General features: G+C 44.6%; 2 protein-coding genes across 3 annotated transcripts in view; both read right to left on the bottom strand.

The window, feature by feature from the left end:
* Aen (apoptosis enhancing nuclease) overlaps positions 1-19254 on the bottom strand; it is a 467932-nt gene that overhangs the window by 50252 nt on the left and 398426 nt on the right. The window lies entirely within an intron of this gene.
* Positions 1-19254, bottom strand: part of Abhd2 (abhydrolase domain containing 2, acylglycerol lipase) — an 85508-nt gene that overhangs the window by 59400 nt on the left and 6854 nt on the right. The window contains exons 1-3 of one of the 2 annotated variants that reach the window (XM_051206592.1): positions 4930-5058; positions 4500-4591; positions 2215-2414 (exon numbers count right to left, since the gene is read on the bottom strand). In XM_051206592.1, coding sequence (XP_051062549.1) covers positions 2215-2408 — 194 coding nt within the window. In that variant the 5' untranslated portion in view covers positions 2409-2414; positions 4500-4591; positions 4930-5058. Of the gene's footprint in view, positions 1-2214; positions 2415-4499; positions 4592-4929; positions 5059-19254 lie in introns of those variants that run through there. The other variant, XM_051206590.1, reaches the window with a different exon arrangement.

The raw sequence follows: 19254 nt of genomic DNA, 5'->3' as shown, positions 1-19254 counted from the left end.
ACAGGCTCATACAGGAATAGGAGCCAGGGGATGGAGAACACAAAGGGAGGCTGTAGAACTCAATGTGTCCAGGCTAATTTTAAAAGAAAAGTAAAAAAAAGAGTTAAGACCTGCCATAGCTGGTTTTATTTATTTACACTCTGAACAAACAGTGCTGAATAAAAATGGACAGTATCTTTCCTGAGCCTGAGCAAAGGCAGTGTTCCCATGGATCCTCCTCCTAAATCCTTAGTAAATTTACACTGGTCTGCATATAAACATACAGGGTTTTAAACACGTTGGTGCTATGACTTTGAAAGGGGAGAGCCCCCCACAGACTCATTTATTTAAACAGTTGGTTCCCAGGTAGTGGCAGGCTGTGGAACCATTTGGACATGAGGTCTAGATGCAGACTTAGGGCCACAGGGGTGGTTTGAGTCCACATCTTGCTTCCTGACTGCAGACATCAGCCACCTCACACAACTTAACAGCCTCAAGCTGTTCCTACCCCCAGACCTTCCTTACCAAGATGGACTGCGCCCTCTCAAACTGTGAGGCTAACTAAAACCTCTCCTCCTTAAGTTGCTTCCAGTCAGACATTTGGTGACAACAAGAAAATTAGACAATACTTTTGGTTTTTTGTTTTTGTTGTGTGTTTTTTTTGTTTGTTTGTGTTTTTTTTTTTTTTTTTTTTTTTTTTTTTAATTGTCCTGGAACTCACTCTGCAGACCAGACTGGTCTCGGGATTAAAGGCACTTGCCACCACCACCTGGCATAAATTTGGTTTTCAAACGCTCTTTACAAATGAGGTGACTGAGGAACTGGGTCTGGTGGTTACAGTGAATCTGAAAATAATTGTAACTGTCACTGGCTCGTCTAAATTAGTGAGTTATCCAAATGAGATACCAGAGAAACATTGGAAATTCAAGGTAAAATGCTGGACAATTTTCAATACACAGTTACTGTGCACATTATGATTAAATATTTAACTGCAAATATCATGTAATAAGAACACCAAATCCTAGTATGGCACCTGGTATGTGGTGCTTACTGGGTAGTTTCAAACACAATTATGATATGTTGTACATACATCCTTCAATATGACCATCTCTAGACAGAGAGCCATAATGTCATAGTCCTGCCTACAAGACACTGCACTGGAGACCACCCCAAACATCCAAGGACCACATGGAAGGTCCAGGTGGATACTAGCCTCTGAAAATCAACAGATGAGACTGCACAGGGTAAGAACTCAACTCTTAGATGCCTGTTGTCCTCAGATGTCTGAGACAATCATGCACTCAGTCACCAACTCCCCAGAAGAGGGAGGGGCTTCTACCATGTCTATCAAGTGTTACAAACCTGCTAGGCATGTACTGAGGACAGTTTAATGGAGCTGCCTCTCTGCACAGCCATAGCCCAGCCTTGAGACATGGTGGGAAGGATGGAGCTAAGCTGTGAGACACACAAAGGGAAAGAGGGACTTGGTCAGATTAAAAGGGGGGCATAGAGTGCTTCTGCCTCTGGCTTGGTTGAGCCCCAAGGAAGACCCAGTTAATCTAAAGACATCAGGGGTAAATTTAATACTGCACCTTTGGAGACAGGTGTGGGTCCTGATCGATCACAGCTTCCCTTCATCCCACAGCCATGGTTTCCTTTCTCAGAGGCATGTCAGGATCACTGGGGCACTCCCTTCAAGTGTGTTCTTTTGGTTAGTACTCTAGACACTTTTTGATGTCCCGAGGATAAAGAGGACCCCACAACAAGGCCTTTGTGGTTCTCAGTGACTTTGGATAAGGATGGCTTCTCTGTCTTCAGAGTGGCAAGATTTAAAATACTCCCTTAGGGTTTCATATCTGCCTAAAAATGTCTACTGTTTTCTGAAAAGTCCTTATCATGGGTGATGATGACACCATGCTGTGAAGGACAGGGTGTTTCTAAGCAACAAAGATATGATTCTTTCACCCACCATTCACTACCTAAACACTAGCTGACTACCAAGACTGCTTCTAACACCAATGAGGCCATTTTCCATCTGTGCCTTACAGGTATACTATGAGATTCCTTCCTTGCTGGCTGGCTTGTTTTGCAGTGCTGAGACTAGAACCCAGGATATCATACATGACAAGCAAGCCCACTCCTGATAACCAATATCCTTTGGCTGGAAAGGTTCTTTGAACATCACACAAGGCCAAATAGAACAGCAGATGGGGACAGGCAGGGCAATGAACTCACTCTTTGGTCAGAAGAGGACAGGATTTGAGCAGGAAGTGTGAGAGGCTGGTGTCCTGGAAGTAGAGGTCGGGAGGGGCAGTGGGGCTCTTCAGGTTCAAACACCTCACGATGACATAAAGAACAGCAGCTACGGCAGCCAGCTTCACCCCATCAAACACAGCGGGGAGCTCAGGGGTCTCTAGCATGGCATTCATCTTGATCTAGGGAGCAAAGGCAGAGATGTGAGCTCACAAACATGGCCAGGGCAAGGAGGGTGGAGCCCACCTCACTGCAGATGGCCCACTCTGGATGTGCTTCACACATGCCCACAGGGTGGTTCACAGACACCCCCCCCTTTCATCATCACCTGACAACACCAATGTTCAGCCAATACCCCCAATCTCTCTCTCTCTCTCTCTCTCTCTCTCTCTCTCTCTCTCTCTCACACACACACACACACACACACACACACACACACACACACAAAGCTGCGTGCTGACTAAGAAGGGTACTGTGTTCTTTCTGTAATCTTATGAGCAGTTTCAAGATGAACAAATTGGAAAAGGTACAGTAAGAGTCTTTCTGAGACCGGGAACAGCAAGGTGAGTTAGGAAAGGTTACGGGAAGTGCTTTGCTGTCTGTGAGGAATCCACTTAAATCTCTGGAAACTTAATGGCACCAGGTGTGTCAAGTGTTGTTTTCTGGCTTGAACAGCAGCATGGTGGTGGGTGCCACCATGTAAGGCTGTGCTGTGTGCTGGTCCCATTTCTCTGTGTTCAGAGAGGGGTAAGAGAAAGTGGCCTTGGCCTATCTGCTCCACGGTGTCCGTGGCTGCAGAATTCTATTCAGACTTGGCCTAGGTCAGGTGGTCCTGGCTCCTGAGGCTTTCAGGCAATGGGAAATCGAGCTAGTCAATTAAGACACTTTTCCCCTCCAGGAGGTACCTGAATGCAGCTACTAGTTCAAAACTGGGCCAAATTCAACCACTAGACCAAAATTTAAGATTGTAATACAGAAAATACACATGAATATCTAATTTTCCACCAAGTGTCTTAATGTTTCACCTTTTGAGATAAGCATTCCCGTGTATACAAAGCATACACACATACTGCAAACACATAAGACCAGACATTAACAACAAAATCTAGTCTTTTCCTCGATGCTGTGGCCTTAAGGATTAGGGTCACTAACAAGGCATGGTGATGCAAACCTGTAATCCTACAAATTGGGGGGTAGCAGCACAAGGATCAGAAGTTCAAGGCCAGCCTAAGCCCTGTCTCACAATGAAATGGAGAGTCTGGGGAAGGCTAGCATGAAACTAACAAAAAAAAAAAATGTAATTCTTATAGCCATGGTAACTATGGTAACTGCTTTCCCTGAACCTATTTCAAGTAGCCGCTGCTAAAAAACAGTTATGAGAATGGTAGCCAATGATGGAGACAAAGGGTAGGGTGAAAAATATCTCCAAAATGTGTATAACACACTGAAGACTCCTCTAAAACCAAAGTGACACAAATCTGTGGCAAGGTCTTCCGTTTGGTGTGGAACGGATCAAAGGTCACAGCCTCTTAAGTGGCCTTCTGTCATCAAGACAGAAAAGAAAAAAGTTCTAAAATATCCCAGGAGGGCTGTCAAGATGAAGATGGTTCATTGGGTAAAGGAGCTCTCAGCTAAGACAGATGACCATAATTTGGTCCCCAGAACCCGCATGATGGAAGGAGAAAAATGACTTCTACACCCATGCTATGGCATGAGCCCATCCACATCCACACATCAAGTAAACGCTTTAGAAAAAAGTTTTAAAAGTTAGGGTTGTCCTCGCCACACAGCCATATTCAAGGCCAGCTTGGGATGAGACCCTGTCTCATCAATAATAAATAATATTAACTAATTGATTAAAAAGAAAACATGCCTGATACAATTTTGTTTTTGTTTTCCAAATACAGTTTCTCTGTGTAGCCCTGGAACTTGCTCTATAGACCAGGCTGGCCTCATAACTCAGAGTGCTGGAATTAACGGCATGTGTGACCGTGTCCAGCCCTGAAACCTAGTCTTACAACAAAAGCAGAAAGAAAAAAATCTACCAGAAATTCCAAATTCCAAATTTCTCTGATAAGTGCTGGCGAAACAGAAATCAAGTCTAAGTAAAGTACTTCTGTGTCTTCCTCTCTGGTGTGAGAACAGAGGCTGGCCACAGCAGCTTTCCCACGGTCCTTGCTGGTCAAGTCTAGTAACTCATCGATTACTTACTATAATGCATGGGGAGGTGAAGAGAAACAGAGATGTGTCTTAGCAGCAGGACATACCTATGTCGTCACTCCACTCACGGAGAATGTGGATTTTCCTCGAAGAGTTGAACAGTTGGGCCAATCAGATCTGATCTTGTATTCAAATTAACCTAAAAGTGAAGCAAATGGGATGTAGGTAAGGTTTTAAAAAAGGAGAAAGCATTCTTCCATTGTGTTTTGTTTGGAGACAGGGTCTCCGATACCCCACACTGACTGGCTTTGAAATAGTGGCACCCTCTCTTGCCTGTACTTCCCAAATGCTGGTTTTATGGGCATATGCCACCATGCCTGGCCAATAATCCATTTTAATTTAAACATAAACAGTCTATTTTTCCTTTCTCTGCACTTAAAGTCTTTAGGGAAAAGGGAAATTTCTGTAATTAAAATGTCCGCCATGGTCTTGGACGTTCTCACAAACTGGCTGTGGGGGCAGGGGTTGTGAACCCACCAAGACTTGGGGCTCTCACTGGCTCTGGAGACATGTTTCTTCTGTGTTTCTTCCGACTACAGCAAAAGCTACGTTACTCTTTATCCCACAACACGATCCTGAACAGTGCAGACAGGACAGGTGTCATCGCTGTGACATATGACATAAATGAGATAGCTTTAGAGCGAGACAGCAAGTGAGTCATGCCCTTCCTCCCAGACATACAGCAATGACCGGGACAATGGGAGGCAAGGGGAGTAAAAGGCGAAAACAGAGGGCTCCAAAAAAAAAAAGAAAAAAGAAACTGAGGCCTACAAAGATTAAGTCACAAGGCTGGTAGGCAGAAAGGAAAATGCTCATTTCTAACTCCAGAGACCTTGACACAGAGCCGTTTGAAAGCCGTTGAGACAAGTAAGCAAGGAAACGAACGGTATGGAGAACAAACACAGAAGGCACTAGAGGCTGGCCCCAAATCACAGGTACACAGGCAGAGTGGGCATCCAAGCTCCAGTTCTTTCTGACTCACCACACTGAAATTACTGTGGAAGAAAATGGAAGGCGGTGAAGGAGAGGCTCACAGCCTTCACAGCAACCTTGTTCTACTTCACATCTGTATGAGCTCTTCACACTCCAAGACAAATTAGCCGCAGGGGCCAGGGTGTGGTGAAGTAGGAACTGCAGAGCAGTGTCCCCAGCTACATCACAGGCCACCTGGGCCCACAAGGCCCACAGGCTCAGCTGCAGGATAAAAACAAGACACAGCCCTGACTCAAGATCGAAGCTGCTGGCCCATGGCCTGGTATTATCTTTGCCGGCTCATGGCGGTGGTTGTATCTCACTCGGTAGCTCAGGCTGGCCTTCAACTCTTGACAGTCGTCCTGCTTCAGCCCTTTATGTACTGGGATTATAGATAGATATCTGTCACCATGCCTGGCTTTACCTGACATTTAGGGGGATTTTTTTTTGTTTGTTTGTTATAAACAAAATATCAAATTGCAAGCAAAAATATATAGTTCTGGTTTTTCTTAAACCAAAACCAAAACCAACCAACCAAACAAACAGAAAAAACAAAAAAACAAACCAGAAGATTTGGTAAAACAGAGCCTGCCATGGCAACAATGAATGAGGCTGTTCTTCTAGACACAACACATTCTGTGACATAGCCTGTGAAGTCTTTGATGCTGACCCCACCACCCCCAGCCCAATTTAATTATTTCTGATACCTGAATCATCCCTATAATTATCTTCCAGAGTGTGCAATCCCTCGAAAAACCCATCTAAAGTCTCTTGTAGCCTTGGGTAAGTCTGTACTGGCTGAATATTTAAAAATATCAAGTATATGCACAAATGATAAAATCATAGCCAAGTTTTGAAAGGCAAAATGTCAAAGCTTATAGGATGTGTTGTGATTTACTTTACTATATTCATCAATTAAAGTCTATTTCTTCTCATAAACTATTTGAGGTAACTTTGACAAAGTATTTTTTCCCTGGGAATGTGTCTTGCTGAGTAAACTGACATGTTCCTGTCTCCCTTGCAGCTAGGTGAGTTCATTTGACTAAATCTTGGCCAATTCTAAATAGTCTGGTTTCAGCCCTCCTCCCTCTTCTCTTTGTGCCTCTCTGAAATGCAGACAATATGGCTGCAACTCCAACAGGCATCTTGGGCCATGAAAAAAACTTGGAGTAACTCTATAAGCCTATTAAAATCAACATACTGTTATTTAGTGGAGCCACCATATCAGACCTAGATCATCTGTCTTGGGATTCCTTTTATATGAAAGAATAGTTTACACCTCTGTTATTTCTAGATGTTTTCACGATACAATTTCCAATGACACATAAGGAAATGCTATATACCTAGATCTCTGTGATGCTAGAAGCATCAATTGCCAGATGTAAGGTGCTTCTGCTGCTATTTACAAGAGGGTTTTAATTTATTTCCAAAATTCACAGTGACTTTAACTATTTTTTTACTAGAGAAAATGCTTTGAGGGTTAGGAGTAGAACTTAGTAGTAGAACACTTCTAAAATGTGCAAGGCATGGAGTTCATTGCTTGGTAACACAAGGAAGGACAGAATTCATGAATGCATTCGTGCTAAAGGATGGAATTCATGAATGTATTCATGATAGCTGGCTTTAAGATAGCAACTAACAAAATATATGCAAAAAGTTAAAATCTAGTACAGTCAAAATAAACACAACAACTATGTATATAGTCTAACTAGATAAACTCTGGGTTTTCTGCCCACCAGAGGAGAGAGAGAAACCCAATCAGATCAGTGGGTCCCCAAGTGGAAAGAGCTAACAGAGCACTCTGAACTCTCAGGTGCATGCCATGCACTCAGTGGAAGGAGGACTTTTCTGGCTTCTTTTCTGGCTTATTTTAAAGATATGCAGGACTTTATAGAGAGGACTTTCATTGACAGTGTCCTCCTACAGCTTTTTTTTAATAGCAAATGCAGCAAAGAATTAATTTCCTCAACCCTTGAAAAAATGGCAAGGTTTTAAAATTCAACTCAGGGCAGACAATTCCATGGATAGTATACAATTATTATGGCCCAAATTTAAAACCTTGGCCCAAGGCTTGAGTCTAAGGGTCCTGGGCAGTAAGCCAGTTCTGCGTGCCCCTGGGGAGTGCAACCCTTAAATCCTAGCAGGCTTAAGTAGCCAACTACTGACTGGGTGCTTGGCATGGCACAGGACCACAATTAAGTACCGTCTGCATACAACCAGGGGGAAAAAAGCTAGGGTTTTCTAGGAACTTGGAGATGAGAATACTTGAACAGGGAAAGGCCTGGGACAGCTACATCCAGAAGTGGGCATCAGTGTATCAAGTCTAGGACTTTAGAAGTATGTGTATGTGTGTGCAATACCTACCTACCTACTTACCTGTCAATCTTGGTAGGTATTAAACTAGGAATCATCAGGAAATTCCAAAACAAAGCTCTTCACACCTATTTCGATTCATCTCATATTTTACTTTATGGTGGTTACTCTCTCCATTTTTCTTTATTACAAATCTGACCAGGCACTTAATATTAAATATTCTAAACTTTGTCTAGACATATCAAGCTTAGACTCTATAGCCATACTACCTGGAGTATTCTGGATTTCATCTGATCTTGGAAGCTAAGCAAGGTCTGGCCTGGTTCATTACTCAGATGGAAGACATCCCCCATTCAGTACTCCCCAGCTCCATTTTCTAGGTAGATGAAATCCAGTTGGAATGAACCCTAAGCAGTCTTAGATGGGGGGGGGGAGTCACAGGAGGGCTGGGGGGTGGGGGGTGGGGGCTGTGTGCCAGAAGGAAGGGGCCAGCCTTTCCCTACCTGTCTCCATCGAGTTGAGCTTCCCATGTACCTGTGTCAGTCTTTATTCTGTGGGTTACCCTACACTCCAGCCCTGCTATTTTAAGAGTAAATTTTGGTGCTGTAACTGATCGTTAGTAGTCCATTTGTCATCTACATATCATCCAAAAGAAAATGCAGGGTGCTGCCAAATGTCCAGCATCTGGTCATTAAAGGAGCTCTCAGCATTGCTGTGGGACTCTTAAGACTTGCTTGGCTGGTATTTCCACCCCTGCTGAAGGCCCAGGCTGTGCCTCCCCCGCTCCTCATTGCCTTCCTGTGGCCAAGAGTATCACTTAGGATAGAAGCCCCTGAGACCTGGGACCTAGAACCTGTTCTAGCTAGTCACCCTCAAACAGTCACTTAGCTTCTCAGGCCCTAAGGATTTCTGCTGTAAAATGAGAAGCTTGGATTCGGAGTAGAAAACTCTTTCAGTTTGAAATGTTGGAGATTCTGGGGATACAATTGTAGTCGTTGGCTAAAACACACAGGGGGAAGAAATCTCTCTCCTGCCTCAGACCACACACAATAAAATTCACAGACCTCAAGGCCTTTGTTCTCTCTTCAAATCAATTAAAGTTATATATTTTCAGCTGTGTCGTTTATGCCAGTAATTCCATTATATTACTACACTAAGTGTCTCAAAGAATCGGCTATCACCATCATCACCACTAAATTTTCCTCTTAATCTGACACACAGAAACCACACAAAAGAAGCCTGGCTTATATGCATCAGGGCAGCATCAAATGATGACACAGCTAGCAGATGCTCTGCTGGGACACCTCCAACAAAATTAAAATTAATCCCAGGGCATTCTCCTCCAGACTTCTCCACAGAGGAACCCTATTATATTAAACCCACCACTGGATAATAGATGGTGATCTTCAAAGGGTTCCAAGCAGCTGGGCATGGTGGTACACACTGGAGTACCAGGACTCAGGGGTGCGGAAGCAGGATGACTGTGGGCAAGCTCAGGCCAGCTTGGTCTGGAACACAGTGAGAAACTCTTTCTTAAAAAAAAAAAAGTTCCAAGCTATGTAGCTCCTGGTTTTATGGTAACAGCCTTCCAGTATTCCCACTGTGTCCTGCAGAGGGTCCTCCTGCAGAAGTCAAGCCCCTTATATTTACCTCCTCCCCTTGTAGGGAAGTCCATGCCTCTCCCCACCCTGACCCATAACTCTAGGCTAGCACACAGAAGGCCTCTGGCAACTGAAGGTGTTAGGGAGTTAAGAAACAACACCCTGCCTCAAAAATACGGCCTATGTCTACTCCATGTCATACTGGTCTGGCAAAAATAAATAAATAAATAAATAAATAAATAAATAAATAAATAAAATGCAGTCAACCCTAGTGTGGGCAGCACAGGACCTTTGGACTTCACCGAGAAGTCTGAGGTGTCATATAACACAGGAATTAAGTGACAAGCCCAGGAGAAGCTAGCTAGGAGAAACTCTAGTGGCCACTCAACAGGTGTCTTTGCACCCTGGAGTTGTTTGCTACTAAATTACTTTTCTATTGCTGTGATAAAACACCATGACCAAGGTATTTGGGCTCCTTGTACCAGAATGCTAGAGTCCATGGCAGTGGGGCAGAAGTGGCGGCAGGAGGCTGGGGGTCACATCTTGAACACCAAGCAGGAAGCAGACATAGAACCGGATTGTCTCCAGGCCCACCCCTAGTAACACACCTCTTCCAGCAAGGCCATATCTCCTAAACCTCCCTAAACAGTGCCATCAACCAACCAAATATTCAAGCACCTGAGCCCACAGGAAACATTTCTATTCAATCACACTTTCACAGATGGGAGATTTTCAGAGGAACTTCCAAGAGGTTTTGAGATTCCACCTCATTTACTGAGAAGTGGGCAATCCCTGACAACCTGGGTCCCACCCTGGGTCTAATACTCCTGGTGATTGAGCATCTGAGCCAGCAGCTCACAGAACATGTGCTCTCCCTCAGAGTCTGCAGAGGACAGAGTGTTCTACTCATGTGCTCTGGGCTCTGAAAGACCCTCCTTCTGGACCACCACTGTTTCAAACTCCCAAGTGATGAGAAAGCCCGCCTGGCAACTGCACCAATTCTCATTTTAAAAAATGCCAAGAGGCATTAATTTTTTTAGCATCAGCTAAAACAGTAACTAGCTGTTTTCCTTTGATAACTGCTGCTGCTGACTCTTGGGGCCACCCAGGGAGATCAGAGCAGGTTTCCCATGCTGAAGTTGCTGGAGCTGAGAGGCTGAAAGCTACAATTTAGAAGACCCCTCAGTAGCCAGCCATAAATAAATAAACACACACACACACACACTTACTGACTTAGACTGACATCTCTCATATATTAGATCCTGGAAGATGAAAGTCTGTACAAAGTCACACATAATTTGATTACATAGAAGACATGGTAGATAATTATATTTATGTTAATGTTGCCTTCCATTTCATTAAAAATTCAGATCTTGAAATCCCTTTTTTTTTGTGTGTGTGTGTGCAAATGCACTCAGATGATAGTTTTATTGAACTGTATTCTTCTACAAAGTCCTAAGGTTTTCCAAAAATGGCTTCTGAGTTCCCAGACAAAAACAAGACCAGAGTCTGGAGAGATACTCAGGGGTAAAGGCCATTTGTTCAGTTCAGGACTCAGGCTCGGTTCCCAGCACCCACAGGGAGAGAGCCTTACAACCACCCACAACTCCATCACCAGGGTATCTGATGCCTTTTCTGACTTCTGTGGGTACCGGGGATGCACGTAATACAAATACATACATGTAGGCAAAACACCCATACACAGAAAATAGAATAAACCTCAAAAGGGATTTTTTTCAGAAAGGCAAGAACATGAAGACTTCACATGGAAATGTCAGGAATGGTTGCTAACCCACCAGCCTTCACGAAAGAAATTCACTAAACTAAAAATATCTGAAGACTGAGTCACCAGTTAAACATGATCATTTAATTGGGCACTTTGCATTTGCAGAAATGCTTTAAAGAAGCTGATCTCTCCAGCTTGCAAAGAAGCTGGTGCTGGGGGAGGTGGTGTGGCCCAGAGAAGGATGGAGAATGCCTAGAACCTGCCCCTCCTCCACTCAGAAATGTTCTCTGCCATAAAGAAACCAACCCATGCTGAGAAGGAACAAACAAACAAAAACAAAAGCCAGCTGTTTCCTCTAGAGATTCCAGAATCTTCAAAGAGGACACTTCTGAGAAAATATTTTAATAGGAGATTCAATAACTCCAAATGTTGAATTTTCAAAAACCTATACTAAAACTAAACTATTTTCAAAGCAAATTCTCCGTTTACCAGAATCTAACTAAGGTCCCTGCTTCATTTGCCAGAAGGGCTGACCTACACCTATCACCTCACCTCCCTTCTTTTTTGGGGGAGGGGCAGGCACTTCCAGACAGGGTTTTTCTGTGGAACAGCCCTAGCTGTCTCAGAACTCGCTCTGTAGACCAGGCTGACCTCAAACTCACAGAGATCCACCTGCCTCTGCCGCCTGAGTGCTGGGATTAAAGGTGTGGGCCACCACCCAGCCCTGCCTCCCTTCTTTCCTTTCTTTCTTGACAGAGTCTCATGCATTCTAGAATGACCCAGAATTTACTAAGCAGCCAAGGATAACCTCGAATTCCTGATCCTATGCCTCCCCCCACCTCTCAAGTGCTGAGATTATAGGCATGTGACACTGTGTCCAGTTATACGCGGTACTGCTCAAACCCCAGGCTTCATGAACGATAGGCGGCACTGTCAACAAAGTTTCATCCCCAGACCCATCTCCCAGATTTTTTCAGAGAAGGGTACAGTGAAGAGAACAGCTCCAGATCTACAGCAAAAAGAAACTCCGGGCATGTCCCAGGAGCCACAGAGACAAGCTGCCACTCTGCAGACACGATTCCAGCAGGGAGTGAATGAGGATGCAGGTGGGAGCCAGTGGGAGCATGGGTAGGAAGCTGCCAATCTTGCATCTCACCATGGTGAGCATCAAACAGTAGATCTGCAAGGAGATCTGACCCACGTGCCAAGCCCTTCACCTCCCCACAGGGAAAACTGACTCATCTCATCCTTCCAGGCCTGCTGGAGCTGGCTCATCCTCCCACCCTTCCCGGCTCTGTCGCTCTTAGGATGAATTCTATCAGCAGTTAGAGCAACGGCTCTCCTCAGGGCTGTACCACTGGATCCTTAATAAAAACTAAACAGTGATGACAGCTCCAGCATCTTCATCTTTCTGAGACTGACAGAAGGCTCTGAGGGCAAGAGAATGCAGTGTGCCCAGATTTGGAAGGCACACTTGACTTCTTCAAGCTGTAAAAGCACACCTTGGAAGCTATGAGTAGAAACAAGAGCCTCTATCAGTCCATAGCAGCAGGTTTGGAGGTCACGTGGGCTCCACTGAGACCCAGTCTCAGATAACAGGTGTAAGCAGCCAACACAGATAAGTACAAACCACTGATTGAGGGATGCGGACTAAAAATGAAGTAAAGGGAGTGTGAGATGTTCGATGGATTCTGAGAACTCAAACTTCCAGGGCACAACCCAAGTGGTAAAACCCAGAGAGTGGGGACTCGATGTCAGAGAGAGAGAAAATACCATGTACACCCTTCTACCAATGACATCTAGAGTGATTGTCCCCTAAGCACGTTGTGCTGTGCAGCTTTGGTGAGTTTCTTGCTCTCCCTGGATATTTTGAGACAGCTTGAGAGCTCATGTGACCTATCCGAACAACACAGGTTTTAGGATCAGAGGCCCTGGGCTCGAATCCCAAGTCTGCCAAACAATCTTAGAAACTTCATGTTAATTTGTACTTTTGTCTAAAAAGGAGGGGGCATAGGTTCCTTTACAGGCTAAAGAGGAAAACAAGCTGAACTATGGATCTACAGGAACCATGTGGGTTAAGGAGGCTTTAAAATTATAAAATATCTTTGGACACACAAGAGGCTCAGAAACATTTTGAGCTCTTTAATGGAAAGTTACTTCTGGGTTAGAGAACCAGCCGTTTGAAAGCAGCTGTAAGGGACTTTTTAACACACGTGGCCAGGCATCTGCCACCATACAGCCCTGAGCTTGGTTTTATCAGATCTTTGCATGGAGGATACTGAACAATCTAGAAAAATAAAAATTCAAAAGGAAGCAAAAGGGATGGTATATTTTGGGGTTTGAGCTAAATGGATTGCTTTGCCAAGTAAAGAAATAGAAGTAAGTTCACACCCTCAAATGTTCCTGTCTCCCATCCATCCAATACAAACACCCTGCTGTTGCTCTGGGCCTCGCTCCTTCTCTCTCTTGCCTCCCACTCTGGAAGCAAAACTTCTCAGCCTTTTTAAAGCCGGAGAACGAGTCCCAACTGCCACTCTGAGTCTGCCAGCAGCCTTCCTCTTTTAACTTTTGTCCAAATTTAGTTTTGCCCATAACGAACAGACACCTGCTCTAGGTCAACACCGGACCCTTCCTCAATGACATACACTGTAAGGACCAGCAGACAGGTCCTTGCCAGAGCTCTTCCTTAGCAGGGCCTTCCCAACACACAAACACTGCCACTTCTCCAGTGGGAGGTTAGAAAGCTGCCAGGGAGGGCAAATCCTTCCGCACAATAGGGGAGAGGACACAACCATTACCAAAAATTAACCCACCTGCTTTAAGTGGCCAAGGCAGTGCTTTGCAAATGAAAAGGACAGAGCCTCCTGGAGATGTGCTCAGATCAACTGTGAGAAGTGTTCATGCCAACTGTGGGAGGGGGCACTTTACAGACCACACCCTATTCTGTCATTCTACCCTAATCCCACTGTATCAAAGGCCTCGGCTTCAGTCTTACTCCTGTGGGTAGAACACAAGAAGTATAATACACAGATCTGTAGAGCAGCGGATAGTGCAGGAATAAGTGCCGACTCCTGAAGGCCAGCAACAAAACCCTGGGGGCACTCAAAGAGGAAGCAGAGGGGAAGAGGGAGATGGCATTACACTTGGGGATCCTTGAGGAGAGTGAGGAATGGGGCGTGTACGGCTGTCAGGGTCACAGCTAAGCTGAGGTTCAGAGTGTGAGGCAGGCAGAGCCAGAGGGATGGGTTTGGAGTGAGGACCATGAGTCACTGTGGAATGACGCTTCAGTGCTCTATTTAAAAGGGGAATTCCAGGAGTCAGCCTGGAAGAAGGTGCCACACAAATGTTGTCATGGCAGTGGGTAATGAGCCGAGTATATCCTTCTGTTCATGTGAGGGACTGACGTAAGGCTGGAAGGTGTGAGGAGCATTTACTTGGCTTCTGGAACCAGACTCTTGGCTCCGTTGGGACAAGTATTGTCACTCACCATTGGAGCCACAACGACAGCTCATTCTGTAGGAACTTCTGCCTATCTCCTGTAGACTCTAAGACCACAATGGTCTACCTTCACACATAAACGCCTGCTTGTGACCAGAAAATTTGCTATTGTTATCTCTTCATAAAAATGATGAGTCCCCTCTTGTTACTCTCTGTACTGGGGATCCCAGCCAATGACCTTCTAACAAAATCTTCCTATTGACATTCTGCATAGTGGGCATCATGTAAACAGATCAAGCTGGTGGGAAAGACTCAATTAGCCTGACGTACCACTACTGTGACCCTTAGGCAGACTTTCCTTACCGGAGTATTCCACTGGGTTGAGAGGTGGGCAGCTGCCTTGCCCCTGTGCGCTGAGAGAGAAAGCTCAAAGTGACCTGGGCTAGTGACAGCTTTTAGGTATTTTAAAGACCATGTTGAAAATCTGGCAAACCATTTCTCTATCCAAAATGAAGGTTTTCAATTTTCTGTCATTCAGAGAAGCTACTGTCCAAAGCTATTTCTGTCCTACTCTCTTCCCTATGTGACTAAAGAACATCTCAGTTGGCCAAAAAGTGAGAAATCTACTTCAGACATGGCTGTCTCCCAAATAAAGATAACTCATGGTGGAAACAAGTGATCATAGGCAGAAGGAAGGAAAGTCTCCCCTCCCCACCCTACCCCCAAAGGAAACAGAGCTGGAAACCTCTGCATGGACTGGAAGGAGCTGGGACCTTTAGAAGGCAAGTCGATACCACAGCATTCTCTATAGTGTTTTCTAGTGGACATAAGCTCATTTGACTAGCACTAATCCTAGGTTAATCTAGACCAAGAAGCCGGTTGGATTATAAAATAAGCTTCCGTTTTAGCATCTGAGGGAAACAGAAGTCCTTTAGAGCAATTGGTCCCATAATTTTCCACCTCCCTGAGAGACTTCCTCTGCAAGGGAGGGGGCTACTCGGGAAAGACAGGTTTGGCCTGAAGTGCAATTGTACTACACACTATTTGTATGATTTTGGTTAAGTTTCTTAACCTCTTGGTACCTCATTAAATGGCTATAATAGGACCTTCCTTGAAGAGTCATTGAGAGGCTTAAATGGGGTAGACAAAGCAAGCACCTTATGCGAGAGCATCTTGCTATTGTGAGTTTAAAGATACAGATGCCATGCAAACTTGGAAATGGTGTGTTCACCAGAGAGGGAAAAGAAGGAGCTTCCTATATCCAAGACCAGAAAACCTCATTCCAGAAACATATGACAGCTCCTTAAGCTTGGCTAGTCTGCTATCTGATCTGCCTGTGAGCCATAACCACCTTCCCATCACCAACACTGCCAGGTACCAAGGCAATAAATGGATCACCTGTGTGTAGGAACATCCCTCTACACACACACACCACATATATACCACACACACATCACACAACACACACATACCACATACACATCACACATATACCACCCCGCCACACACATACATACATACCACACACACACACACACCCCACACACAAAAAATACTAAACACACACACACACACGCACGCACACGCACACACACAAATACCACACATATACAGAACACACACACATTCGAATGCACAGTCCTTCCCTTATTGCAGACCACTAGGGTCTCCATCACCCACCCAGGCTTGTCCCGGGATCTAGTATCACATTTGGCTCTGACAGAACTGGATGATGGGAAGTGTTCTATTTGGGTAGCTCCACAGTTTTATCAAGTGTGAGTGATGTTAATACATGACCTTAATTACTCCTCAAATAAGGCCTAAAATGCACTTGTGTTGACAGCAGAGGCCAACTTCATAATTTACTACTTACAAAGTAAGACATTACCTCATTTGGTACTTGCAGCAGCATTGAATGTTATGAATGCAAGCAAGGAAACTGAGGCCCAGGCACCCCTCCCTGAGCTAGGCTCTGGAAAAGGCTCTAGGAACACGTGGAAGGGGGTCCTGTGTTAGAGCTGGATGGAGCCCACCACTTCAGCCCCTCAACGGGAGTTCTCTAAGGCCTTTCCCATTCAAAGACAGACATAAGGGGCTATTTTCTAAATTGGAGGAAATATCCTTGGCTGTCTCTTCTCCTTGGCATTTTCCATCATCTCGTTTTTCAGGTCACTTTTTTTTCCAATGGCATTGACAAGAATGAGTGAGCACTTTATGCACATTTCAGATGGGAAGAGGGAACTGCAACCAGAGTCCTTGGAAGCTGAAGTTTACAGTATGAATGAATACAGTTCAGCTCCCCACCCACCCACCCACAGAGAGGCCCATGGTGCCCAAGTCCCTGGAAAGGTGCTCAGAGCAGAGTCCCAGTGTCATCTCCAGCACAGAAACAGCCCCATGAGCATTTGCTGAACACATGAAATCAGTGAACATTCATTCCCCTGAATCGAAGATTCCAGGCCAATCACAAAATCCTAGGAAGGTTGATTTTCCCTCCATTTCCAGGTTAAACAATTTCATAAACAGACACATTAGAAAAGTAATAGATTGCCAAATGATACATGTGGCAATTTGCTAACATATATTATTCCATGTTACCTGAACATAAGTAAGGAAGAGAAAAACATGGGCAATATGCTGTCAACTACATAAAAAAAAAAGGAAGGGATAGTAATGTAACACACATCTGCTGTGCTACACATAAAATACATCTAAAAAATATAGGAGGCACTAGTAACGGTCATTACTTCTGGGAACACTCTTAAGTCTTTACTGTGATGTACCTGTCCATGTCGATGCATTGCCTGTTCAAAAGCAGATAAAACCCTCTACAGTACAAAGTACCCAGTTCCTCCAATAAACCGGAGAGAGGGGGAGAAAGGAAAAGGGGGGCTCTGAAACTTAGGAGGAGAGGGCCTGCCTAGCACGTGCAAGAAGTCAGGCACAGTGGTGTACACCTGTAATCCCAGCACTTGCGAGGGTTAAGGAAGGAGAATGGTGTGCACTTCAGGCTAACCTGGGCTACACAGTGAGGCCCGGTCACAAATAACAACCTCAAAAAGAGACAAGGATACAAAGAGACATCGTCATAAATGGTAGAACAATGAACCAGAATGATTACAGTCAAGAGATCAGCCAAGCTTGGGCATATTCAGGGTGGTATGGCTGTAGAATAGTTACATTCAATGAATAATCACATACTGGATGTTAAAAGGATTAGTGTTAAATTTTTTTAATGTTAGATTCGTAATAATAGAGTATTTTGAAGAGATATGTACAGATGTAACAATGTGCTTGGGGTTGAATTTAAGATAATGTGGGTTGGGAAAGTTGCTAGACTATAAGAAATTCCATTACTCAAAGCCAGTGAAGGGCCCTGGGGTCATGGGGGCTCACTACATGATTTTGTCTACTGTGTATCTTTAAAATCTCCACAATAAAAAGCTATCAAGGGAATGAGTGGTTATCTAGTAACAGACAGGAGTTAGCCAATGAGATCCAAATTCAACCCCAGCTTTCAGCTCCAGTCAAGTTCAGGGCAACGGCCCCTGAACTCATGCGTCACAATGACAAATAAGCTTTGGCTGCTGGCTGCTGCCATTTTGACATTGTGTTTAGGTCACTGGAATGATTTATTTTATCCTATTATTATTATTATTTACCATATTATTTCTTCATTTGAAAAGTCCCTGCCTCTTTTCTGTGCTAAGCCCATCTTTGAATTTTCTCTATAATGGGGTTTCCTGGCTCCAACTCATCAGGATTCCCCACACATACATGAGGGGTACCAAGGCTGTATGTGTGGACCCTAATATTATTAGTAATCCCAACATTCCAGGATGAGCCTGTCAAGTTTTTCCATTTACCAATCACGTAAAACAAAGAAGACTAAGTGCTGAGTGTTCATTTCATGAGGCCTCAGGAAATCTCACAAATAGACCCTGAGCACTGGATTGGGAAATTTTAGCCCAAGGTGCTACTGGTGCTACAGAGGCAAGCAAACAGGACCTGGGACCTGAGGAGAGGCCACCTCCTGACACGATACATCATGTGCTTAATAGGCTCACACGCACAGTTCAGAAAAACTTGTTTGCAAACACTGCCAAGTGTCTTACCTAATCCTATTCCTTAGCTAATGTTGCTGAGCTCACGGTTTAGCCATCTCCCACCTTTCATTCCTTAAGAAATTCAACACAAGCCAGGTGGTGGTGGCGGCGGCAGTGGTGGCGGGGCGCATGCCTTTAGTCCCAGCTCCCAGCTTTCAGGAGGCAGAGGCAGATGGAGCTCTGTAAGTTCCAGGCCAGCCTGGTTTACAGAGCCAGTTCCAGGGCAGCCAGGGCTGTTATACAGCAAACCCCTGTCTTGGAGGGAGGGAGGGAGAGAAAGAAAGAAATCCAATACTGCACTTCACACATGAATGAATCCAGACCCCAGGGAGTTAAAGAACAATTTCCCCTATCAGTTTTACTTCTTTCTATCATGCTAGAAACTCATGGTCTGTACCACCAAAGATGCTGGATCTGTAAGCTCACCAAAAGTTGGACCGAATGGATGACTTAGTTTCCCAGTACTGCTTAAGGAAGCTGAAGAAGGTGAGGCCACTTCATGAACCCAGTCTTCATCAGGGAGCCTAGGCCGTCCCAAATGCCATAATGCCATGATTCACCAACCACCAGGACAACTTTTTAACTTTGTGTAGAAGAGTCCCTGCATTCTAAGACACCTAACTTCCTTAGATGCTAACTTATCTAT

This window comes from Phodopus roborovskii, unplaced genomic scaffold (assembly GCF_943737965.1).
Source record: "Phodopus roborovskii unplaced genomic scaffold, PHOROB, whole genome shotgun sequence".
Lineage (NCBI taxonomy): Eukaryota > Metazoa > Chordata > Mammalia > Rodentia > Cricetidae > Phodopus > Phodopus roborovskii.
This window is presented reverse-complemented; position numbering and strand designations above follow the sequence as displayed.